The sequence below is a fragment of the Raphanus sativus genome, chromosome 4, assembly GCF_000801105.2.
Source record: "Raphanus sativus cultivar WK10039 chromosome 4, ASM80110v3, whole genome shotgun sequence".
In the NCBI taxonomy this organism is placed as follows: domain Eukaryota; kingdom Viridiplantae; phylum Streptophyta; class Magnoliopsida; order Brassicales; family Brassicaceae; genus Raphanus; species Raphanus sativus.
The window spans coordinates 14244164-14256177 of NC_079514.1; the positions used below are offsets into that span (position 1 = coordinate 14244164).

The 12014-nt window shown below is 31.5% G+C and overlaps 1 protein-coding gene across 1 annotated transcript; it reads right to left on the reverse strand.

Annotated features, from left to right (window-relative positions):
- Positions 1–5357: 5357 nt before the first annotated feature.
- LOC108829227 (choline/ethanolaminephosphotransferase 2) lies at positions 5358–8693 on the reverse strand. The gene is made up of 19 exons (XM_057009912.1): positions 8521–8693; positions 8095–8307; positions 7969–7978; positions 7845–7895; positions 7687–7764; positions 7537–7612; positions 7444–7466; positions 7247–7347; positions 7066–7160; positions 6911–6979; positions 6767–6836; positions 6606–6669; positions 6477–6517; positions 6311–6395; positions 6158–6220; positions 6004–6062; positions 5801–5926; positions 5675–5708; positions 5358–5564 (listed from the first exon to the last, which is right to left on the reverse strand). Exons 2-18 carry the CDS (start codon positions 8229–8231, stop codon positions 5687–5689), a joined length of 1170 nt encoding a protein of 389 aa, XP_056865892.1. The 5' UTR covers positions 8232–8307; positions 8521–8693; the 3' UTR covers positions 5358–5564; positions 5675–5686.
- Between the last annotated feature and the right edge of the window lie 3321 nt (positions 8694–12014).

Genomic DNA, 12014 nt, shown 5'->3' on the forward strand with positions numbered 1-12014 from the left:
GATAAAAATGTATCATAACTTTTAACTTAAAATAAAATATTAAATTACTAAAATTAACATTTTAAGTATGAAGATCATTTCAATAAAATAAAGTATGTATATATTCTTAATTATCTTATATAATTTACATATAATAATTCTACTATACTTTAATTGATTAGTTTATTCGGTTTGATCGGTTTGTGTATCAAACCATATTCATATGCCGTGGTTTCATAAAAATGACATCCATTCGATATATTCGGTATTATCAAATCCAAACCACTTTTTGTATCTCGATTCAGTTTTAATTGGTTTGGATTTACCGGATTGAACACACTTAGATATATGTAAAAGAAAATTTAGACCATTTTGCTAAGGACCTAAAATTTTCTTGAGCCGGCGAAAACCATATTTACTGCCTAATAGTATCATGTGGTTTATAATCATTTTTAATCAATGTTTTGAAAACCGGATCAGATACCGATTTGGTCTAGTTATTGTGTGGTTGATTGGTTGGATCGGTTCAATTAGTGGAAACTGGATTTTCAATTTTTCAAAATTTAAATATATATAATCACATATTTACACTATATGGACATAAAAAGTAGTTTACATATCTAATACATTATATGTTCTCTTTTATTAAGTAGAAAAATAAATAATAAACATAAGTCTAACTATATATAAACTAAACAATATACAAATTGAAATTGATAAAACTAAATTATTAACCATTTAAATTATCGTATTTATTTATTCTTACAATTAAACTCCTAAAATTTTATTAATATTGCATAGTAAAAATAGTATATAAGAACCAAAAGATGTTGAGGGTGATTGGTTCAGATGTAATTGTAGTAAATTTACTATATAATTTAGGTTGTAGAATTTTTAGATTTATGAGATGTAATTTTAAAATTTGTTGGTACATTAATATATTTCCTATAGCTAAAAAGAGGGGGCTTTAGAAAATAAGGATATTACAATTTTTATTTACTATAGTTTTTAAAACCAATATAAAACATGATTAGGTGATAGCCTGCATCCTGCGCGGGATGAGATTATTTAAGAAACGATCATATTTTATGAAAAGAAAGAACGAATTTAAAGCCATAAAAAATTAAAAACCACAAAAATATTTTTATTTATTTGTAAACTTGTGGTTTCGTTTGATTTTTTTATTTTGATCATATAACATATAATTGAATGAATAAGTATAAACAAAAACTAATAAAAGAAATTATGATGTAAAGATAACATAAGTCCAAGGCTTTCACAAATACATCTAAACTCGTTAGGATTTAACGGAGAAAAGCTCCAGCCTCTCTCTAGCGGCCAACAAGATCTGATCTCAGTTTCTGGCCGACGGTGAGGCTCTCTTATCCACCGTCGGTCCGGCGTTCCTCTCTTTTCCTTTTTCGTTTTTTTTCTTTAGTCTCGTTTGTTTACGTTTCTTTTATTCCGGCATCCGGCGTCGCACTTTTTTACGGTGGGCGGCTGGCTTTTTGACTCCGGCGTGATGCCTGTTCTTCTCAGGCGAACGGTCGGCTATATGTTTTCCGCGTTGTCTGGTCTTCGCAGTCGACGGCGGTCTTTTGGTGATGGTGGGGTCCCTGTTAGGTTTGGTTCTCTTGGCTTCGTTGTCGGGCTGGCTCTTGCGGATGAAACTTCAATTCGTTCCGATTGAAGCTTTCACTAAAGCGGCTACGACGGTGAAGCGGATGATACGAGGGTGATGTGATCTTCGGTCGTCAGCGATGATTTGATAGATCTGGATGAGGTCTTGGAATTGGTCCGATGAAGCTCTCTGGGGAACAGAAGTTCGACGACGAAGATGGGTGTGGTGATTTTCGGCTCCGGCTTGTTCCGGCGGAACGGGTGTCGTTTCGTCGTCTCTGACGATGTTTCGGTGAATGGGTCACGGTGTGTGACGTGGTGACGCGTGGATCGGTGAGATGTGAGGTCTCAACACGTGGGTGTCCCTACTGCTGCGGTGGATGCGTGGCAAATTGGGTCGCAGGTTTCGTTTTTAATGGGCTTAGTTTAAAGTTTGGTTGGTGTTTCTAGTGTTATGCCCTTAGTGTCTTTTGGGACTTATGTATTTGTATAAGGGTTTTCCCCCTTTATGGGCTTTGTCCCTTTTTTAATGAAATATAGACGGCAAAAAAAAAAAACATAACTGCAAATTTATTTATCATTTAAAATAATAAATATAAGTTAAAACGAAACATATGAAATTGAAAAATAAAACCATGAATAAAAAATATAAGAAATTATCAGGCGGATCAACAAGTTCTAAAAAAATCGGTGAATAGTGTCCTGAATAGTGCTGTGAATAGTGTCACCAGTTGAAGAGATTTTAAAAGGTGATAATCCGCTTCCCACGCAGGGTGAAAAATTAAAATAGATTATTAATTTGAAGTAATAGATATTATGAAAGTCCAGCGCATAGAAAAAATGGGAAATATTGTAAAATTAAAGTTGCGACTAAATTTCGCGTTTAACTAACAAATTAGGCCTGTTATTTTTTTAAGAAATTGTTAATGTATTAGTTTATTTGTCATATATGCGGTGGAGGAGAGTCAAAAAGAGCCATAAGAATAAACAAAATCTAATATAAAATAAAGTATGAATTTAAAATAAAATAAAACATAAGTAATAAACGAAGAAAACCCTTGAGTAGCATAATATAATAAAAAAACAATTTAAAATTGAAAAAAACATCTGCAGTGAATAATGTCTTCAAAACCCCTCATTTGCAATTCTATTAAGATTATTCACACAGTTACAATCTTAAGACATAATAAAAACTTTTGTAGTGGTTTAGTAGTTTTGAGAAGGAAACAATTGTGATTTCAATATGCTATAAATTTTTCTATTTATATATGCAACGCTCCTAAGTTTTGAGTAATCTCCACGCATATAAATTTGCAGTTATATGTCGAATTCTTAATTGGAATCAGACTTCCTAATTTGGTCAACGTAATTTGCAATTATCCTCTTGGTAAATGTACCAACACAATCTCAGCATTACCAGTAATTGAAATTCTTTGTCAGACTTTTGATGATTGACAATAAAATAGGAAACACCCACACGCAGATTTTATTCAACTTAAAGCGATCAGTCCTAATGAGATCAAGATTGATTCCTCAAATTGAAAATCAGCTATAAATGGGTGATTGACAAAAGAATTGATGTAAATTGTATATATTAATCAGTTCCGAAGCCATTTTTGTAAGTTATTTATTATTTTTCCTATCTTGAGTTATAAATATGGATTTGAAGATTGTGTGTATACATTATATAATTTACACATGTATACATTTACATAATCATATTAATATAAAGTATATGTTTCATGGTTTGTTTTTTAGTGCATACACATGTTATAATTTGAATTGCATCAACGAAACAAACCAATGAGAATATGAATTGAATTTTAAAAACTAATTAACTGTTTTTCAAATTATTTAGCTTAATCTATGCCTAATTTATATAAACTAAATAAACCAGAAAGAGATCAATTTTCCAATTCAAATCGATATTAATTAGAGAGATGAATGCCTAATAGAATAATTTTTCATGCACCTAAAACCATATGTTAGACCTACTTTAAAATAAAAATCTAACTTCCCTTCCGCTTAATATTATTCGAAGTTTTTCGTAGGTGAAATCTTATAGTGATGTCAATGTTGGTGTATCTTATAAAGAATCAAATGTTGTATTAACATATATATTGTGACAACCGTAGAAACATATTTTACATTTATATTATGAAAACCGTGCAAACAACATATAGTACTAAATACATAAGAGATATTGTGAGGAATATAGACTTGAAGTAACTAAGGTAATTTCTGAAACATTTAATGCATACACAAGTAGAGATACAGATGCACAAACGATTATATACATAATTATGTTAGGTTATATAAGACTAATGACTAATGGCAAATGTTGTAATTAGGCTAGTTAACTAATGGCTTTTACATATAAGTGGTGAAAGTGCTTGTAGAGCTGCCACGTATAAATGACACTCATGTAAATCACACATCAAACAAATGTTATTTATTAAAAATGATCCTAAAATAATATAAAGAGGATTGGTGATTTTAAAGGCTTTAAGTAAAAATTAAAGTTAAAGTCACCTCCTATGGTCCGAACAATAACTCCCATTATTGTACATTTTTTAAGAAAACATAACTAAAACGACAACCAATTAAATAATGATAATTAAACATTGATCATGAAATATTAAAATTTTAATAATAACTAAAATGCATTAACCATATGTTAGATTGTTTAGAACGGATTTTGAAGTCGGCTCGGATCACTGATTTTACCGGTTTTTTCAATTCGGATTTTAAACTAAACCCAACTCGACTTCTTCAGTGAGACATGGTCGATCTTGTTTGGTCTGATCCGGTATTCAATACAGTTGTTTTAAGGGAAAATTCCATAAAAATACCCGAACTAAATTTTGTTAAGCTTTTTAATACCCAAACTTTTTCACTAACCAGTTTAATACTCCAACTAATTATTTTGTTTATTTTAATATCCAAACTTTTAAAACTGTGCCCAGTTTAATACTCGAACTTTATTTATTTTAATAAAAATACTAATAAGTTTCAATAAAATTTTTAAAAATCTCTAAAATTTACAAAATAAACTCAGAAAATTCTAATTTTTTTTGGTGTCTGAGAAATAAAAATAACTAAATAGTGTAAAATATTAAATTTTGTAATAAAACTTCTAAGTTTTAAATATTGTATTTTTTTCTGAAATACAAAACGAAATTTATTTTTATTATTCAAATTCATTTATTTTTTGAAAAAATAAATTTTCCATGGTTTATCTACCTTCTTTTCTAAATCTTAAAATAAAATTGGAATTTTTAATATTTTTTTCTTAGACTTTTGAGATTTTATTAAGTTTTGTTTGAAACTTATTAGTATTTTTATTTAAATAAATAAAGTTTAGGTATTAAAGTGGGTACAATGTTAAAAGTTTGGGTATTAAAATGAGCAAAATAATTAGTTGAGGTATTAAACTGGATAGTGAAAAAGTTTAGGTATTAAAAAACTTAACGAAATTTAGTTGGGGTATTTTTGTGGAATTTTCCCTTGTTTTAATATAAAGTTTATATGATTTTGAATAATTTATTTTATTGTCCAACAAAGTTAGAGGTTCATATCTATAAGAAATCTATCTATGATACCCCAACCAACCATGCCACAACAGAAGATGGTATTGTGTTGTCCAAAAGCATACTCATATACCTATTCTTTTTTTATTGTAATAAACATTAACACGAAATTAAATTTTCAAAAACTAAAAGTATATCGCAATAAGACGTCAAAAATGTTATCAATACAATATAACCAAATTCATAAATAAATAATCACGAAAAATCATTCTTTTCCGTAGAAAACGTTACAAAAATAGTTCTACATGAATTACCTATTTCGACCAAACAAAATGAAAACATTAAAGGCTATTCATCCAAAAATATATCGATCAGTCGTTTAATTTCAGTAAAAAAATAATATCAAGATTCGTGTTGGGATTTGCATTATCCTCCCTGTAAACAAAGAAAAAAACGTTTAAGGAGCAGATTTACAAAGACTATTAAAAACCAACGCACAAGTTCTTAAGAACTGGAAAAATAAAGTTAAAACCTAATAAGCATACCTTAAGCTTCCTTCAAGCTTCTTTACGCGTAATCCTGATGAAACAGTTTAAGCAAAATCAGGTTGTCATAAACTACAATGATAAAAAATGGTACTAAAATAAAACAAAGATATATATTATTCAAACCTGAAGCAGTAGATTCCAAGTGCAGCAGTGATCTCATGAATGACTGAGGTTGCAAAATGCATATATAGTGCCATTGTGAATATACAATAACCAAGAAGAACCCAAAACTCATCCACAAGAGCAACCCTACACAGAGATTAATCGTGTTAAAGACTAAAAGTGTCTGATGAAATCCACGAAGCAAAAAGAACAAAAGAAGATACCCGTTGTTGAGTCTAGCGGTTAGAGCATTTGCTAGTGCAAAGGGAAGGTAAAGCAGTGACTGTATACAAGAGAAACACGTTAATGAATACTATGAAGAGAAAATAGGATCGAGAGAGAGAGAGAGAGAGAGAAAGAGGCTTATAGGAGTTATACCATGCACATGTTTGTTTTTAATCCTTTTGGTTCATCACATATGTGAGCTAGAATTATTCTTCCCTGGAATCAATAAACCATTTGACTAATGGGCTCAACTTTCCATTCATCATTCAAAAAAATGAATATAAATTCAAAAACAAGATTGCTTACCACAATGAATCCAAATGAAAGACCAGTTCCCAATACAACTAAGTGAGGGTAGTTTCTTATGAGATCAGTTGGAGACAAGTAGTCCCTGATTAAGACAGAGGATACAGATAAGTCTCAGTTACAGCATGTTAAATAATTATTAAAAAAAGAATTAGAGAAGACATACCAAATCAAAACTCCAGCAAGTAGCCCAACGAAGGGAAACAGCTGTGAACACACAAAAAAGATATCGATGTCACACACACAAATTTATATAAAGAAAAAAGAAAATGTCAAATCATATGACAGACTATACCATAGACAATGCTAGAAACATGCTTCCTTTTCTTGCCTGTATAACTTTGTATACATTCGACACGCTGTAGAATGAAGCAGCATGAATATGAGTGTTAGCAGATAAAAGTGCATAGTAAGAATTTTGACATACAAGATCATTGAATTCTCATTAAGACTCACCTCAATGCAAATGTTGGTATAACACCAAAAGCAATCATCGTTATTAGTACTACTCTCGATGTAGTAATCTCTGTAAACAAAGCGATGAATAGCGTAAATAACCTTCCCAAGGAGACAAGTTTACCAAAAAAAAAAAAAGCTTACCGCTCAAGAAGGGCACCCAACTAAACAAGGGGATTGACTCTCCAAACTGCTGAGCCCACCATTCAGCACCTTTTCAAGACAGAAAACATAAAAGATTTAAAAAAAATAAAAGGAATTGTTAGTGAGAAAGAGGGTTTTTGTTTGAAGAGCTTTACCAACAATGGCTGTGAAGAAGTGACCACAGTATATAAGTGCAAGACCTTCTGTAGGACCATTGACTACCGGAAGAGTAAGTATATTGGTAAAATAGCTAAATGACACAAAAAGGAAGTTAATTAGAGTTTACAATAAGAAGAAAAAAAAGAGTTAAGCTGAAGAAGAATGTAAGACACTTACGTTTCCCATGTAGAACCAATAAATGGAACAGCTGAAATGATCCAGAACCAGAACGTGTCTCTTCCACACATAGCAGTACTCCCATACGCCATCGTTTCAAACTGTTCTTGTAGTAATGAAATATCAGGCAAACCGGTTTGCAGAAAACTTATCAACAGTTAAGATAAAGGACCGTAAGAAAAGAAAGGAAGGCATACCGCACAAGCAAGTGCATCGCAACCTACAAGAATTGAAGATTGCTTTCATTGCTAAGAAATAATAATTAAAAAAAAAGGTGAAGGTTAGTGTACCATGATCAAAGAGCTCTCCGAGTGGGCTACTGGAGTTAGTTCTTCGTGCTTGCTTCCCATCAACCGCATCAAACGTCTAAAAATTATATCAATCATAAGAGGTCCATATAAAAAACTAACAAGCATTATGAGGATAGATGGGAGAGAGACCTGATACAAAAAGAGAAGTAGTCCATGTACCAAGTGAACCCAACGAGGAGGAGGAGAATTCAACTGAGGGGAGTAGACCTAAAGATAGAGAGTTCCGTTCCATATGAGAAAAGTGATGAGAAGCTTTGAGAGAAGTATTAAAATCAAAAGGAACTCACATAGCCTAACAGCGCAGATATGATGAGAAACATGAACCCAGTAAGTGTTATCTACAAGACAAAAACAAACCGTAAGTAACTAACAACAAGACAATGGAGTATTAAATGCGAAACTGGATAATACCATGTTGGGTCTGGATATGGACACATGGAAAAAAAAAAGAAAAGAAAGAAGTTAGTCCCCAATGTTTCATTCAAGGAATAAAAAGCAAAGCAAGAGTAGAGAGAATGTGATAGAGAGAATACGAACGGCATCCAGAGAGGGAAGATTTTGACGAAACGATTCCAAAAGGGTTGGAGGACGTATTTGGCGAGATAAGAGTGATCCACACCACTGTATTTGTGTCTATGAAGCGCTGCTACACCATGTGCTCCTATGTAACCCATCTCTCTTCTTCTTCTTTTTTTTTAAAAATTATATATTAAAAATCCAAAACTTTTCTTCTTCTATTCTCAAATCAACCTGTCAAAGATGAACAACACATCATCATGGATCAACAAGACCCACACTTTTCTCAAATTCTGTGAAATGCCTAAGGCACATAACAACAAAACGAGCAGATTTTTGAAAAACGAAATCGCTTCAAAACTCAACCCAATTAGATTGTAGATTCCAGTAAATGAGGAACGAATTAACCGATCTAAAGGTTTCGGGGATGAGGAGAAGAGCGCTTACGACGTCGAGGAGAGGAGAGGAGGCAAAGAATCTGAGAATGTGTATTTATAAAAATATATAAAGAGAAAGAGGGAGAGGGAGAGCTTATGAGTCTCTCTTCTCTTCTCTTCTCTCTCTCTTTCTCTCTCTCTGTCTTGTGCGTTCTAAAAGAGGCAAAGCGGGAGGAGATGGGAAGGGGGAGGAGGGCTTTGCGTATCCTTTAACCATCTTTCTTTTATTTCTTTCTTTTCTATATTAAGTCCCTTCTTTTATTTTTAATATATTTGCTTATTCTTTTTTTTTTTTGAGAAAAGAATCTTATATGAGAATCTTTTATCATATTTTTTTTGTCAACTATATAATACTTTCTTTTCATTTAGGTCCATTTTAAAATTTTAGAATATAAATGGTTAAATATATTATTTATTTGGAGGTTAATTTGTTCGAAAAACAAAATAAAAAGGTTAAGTGCTAAGTTTTTTTTATGTTTTCTATTTAGGTTTAAGAAGTTTCTATCAGTTTTTGGTAATAATACTTTTGTCAAAAAAAAAAAACACACAAACAATAGAAGTTTGGATATACGAATATGTTAACCAATTTGGATCCGAAATCATGTGGTCTTGTAAATATAAACATATTGTTTAAAGTTCATTTGGATATTTTTTTTTTTTGAAAAGAAGTTCATTTGGATATTTCTCAAAAAAAAAAGGTTTATTTGGATATCCGAAGAAATAGTTCTTTTATGATTGTATTTTCTTTTATAATTAGTCTGCACTTTTATATAGGGTTAAGATATCCTAGGTTGATAAAAAAAAATTTTTTTGTCAAATCTTATAAATAAGTAAATCGTATAAGAATAAACGAGGGGACATTTTTGCGATAGTAATAACGTATCCAACGGTTTTGATATTTTGGTCCATTCGAGTCAGTTACGTGTTTACGCACTACTGCACTAGAGATTGGCAAAAACCATAAACGAAAATGCGTGCAAGATTGAATAAAATGCAAACATTGATGTATTCATGATGTTGATATTTAAATTTAAATAACTTTTTTGCTTATTTTTTTGATAAACATGTTAAGATTGTATTACCATATACGATTTTTTACAGAGATTACAGAGAGTTACAAGTAGCGGAATACACCAATCTAAGTCATAACAACGAAAAATTAAATGTAAAACACGATTACTAAACCTATAACCGAGAGACGGCGAAAAAAACGAAAGAACTCCACAAAGCTACTAAGAACGTGCGATACTCGCACGCAATATGAAGAGACAATGTTGAGGCGACATTAAACACCATGAGTCACCCGATAATTTTGACCTCCCCAAACGCGACTCCAAAACATTTCATCTACCATAGAATTCCAAAGCAGACGACAGTAGAGACTTTTCCGGCCGACCCACCAAAATACTTGTCTAAGCATCGGTTGTCGTTTACCACCTCCACCAGACCTACCTCCTCTACTACTCCTTGTCGAACCTCACACGATCATATTGAGCACAAGAAAAGCCAACCGAACCACCAATGCCATAGCAACAAGTCATAAGCTGCTCTTATTGGGTAAGGCAAATAGAAGATAAGCATGTCACAGCTACCAAACCTACTCAATGAAAGAAGCTATCACTATAAAGATCGAATCCGAAGAATTTTTACCTAGAAATGTGAGTGAAGCACCCACACTGCCACCGAGGGAACAAACCAAGTGGAAAACACCATACAAGAACACTCCAAATCTACTTGCGTCCGAACGCCACAATCAACTCCGACAAGCAAGGAGAACTCAGACCTCAACATAGGCTTGACGGTATCGCCTTTTAACCACAAGAATCAACTGCAGCCACCTACACAGAAAAACCGCTGGCAGTAGCTAACCACCACCGTCGAGGAAGAAAACAAGACCTAAAGTATATGCCTATCGCAACAGTATCTCACTAGTGATGAGAGAAGAAGAAGGGTCCGCATAGAGATCTAAGAAATGCCAACCTCCCTACCGAAAATGTAAGTTCTCTTCATCAACCCGCAAGTGAACACAAAAAGAACGAAACGAGACCCATAACACCACTACTAAATCCTGACGGACCACGAACGAAGCAGATCTGGTCAGATCTGAGCGAGATCTTAGAGAACAACTGCGGAATAGACCACCTACGCTCCTATCCTTGACACGCCTCACCGCCGCTCCAGATCTCTAATCTCTGGACAGCACGTAAAAAACAAGTCTACAACGGTATGTATGTCGACGAACAAGAGACGGTGAGGAGGAGCGGAAACATGGGATAAAAGAGAAGAGTGGAGAAATAAAGTTGATAACCGACAACAACGGAGGCGGAACACCGAACGCGCCGTCGATAAAGTTGTGTAAAAAATTTTTAAAAAAGTTTCAGAGAAAAAATATTAGAGAGAAAAAGAAAAGTTTTTAGGATGCAAATATGTTCTCTTGTATCTATATAATATTATTTGAGAAGTCAGTTTTCTATATGACACTCTCACATTAATTTTAAGAATGATTAATTACATGCATAACCTTTGTAAATTAGAAGTATTATTCATAGTAAATACTAAGAGCTTTTTGTTATATTTCCTTTTTCTTAATAATATTACAATTTTAATTTCGTTTTTATTATTTTATCACAAATCATATACATATAAAAATGGAAATATCTTAAAAAAATTTAAATATAGACTAATATATATTACATGAATTCAAAAAAAAATTCACAAAAGATATATATATATATAAAATGAGCTAACTTAACCCAAAATATAATTAATACACTAAATGATTATAAAACCGTTCATAGATCACCCAAAAGATAATTAATATACTAAATGGTTATATTACCGATCATAGATCATTAAACATATCAAACTGATCTAAATGGTTATAATACTCTAAATCAGAAGTTTAGTTGAGTCAATAACATAGTATTGTTTTATATTTAGTTTTTATACATGTAAACTAGAAAATGACTTAAAATTTATATATAAGAACATAAAATTAATTTAATTTTATAAATATTCAGATCCATATATTTTAAAAACTTATTGGTTATCAGTTGTACAACCTCAAACCAAGGAACGATTCATTTTTTCTATTTGATTTTTAAAATTACATATATAAAGTTAATTATATATATATATGTGTGTAAAAAAAATTAACTAAATACAATTAAAAAAATTATTCAAATAAAAAAACTGGAAAATATGATTTAGTTCAGAATGTAAATATAAAATATAGTTTACCTAAAATAGCTAAACCAATCCAATTTTTAACATCATAGTCATATGTTTAATTAAGATAATAACATAAAATAATCAAAATAGTTTTACTTATTTTTCATACATGTATATTATAAACCAATTTAATTATAAAACTAAATTAAAATATATAAAAATATTATAAATTCTTGATATTATAAATATTTATTCGTGCATTGACACGGGAGAATCACCTAGTAATATATACTCCCTCCGTTCCTAAAAATAGGATCTTCTGGATTTTATTTT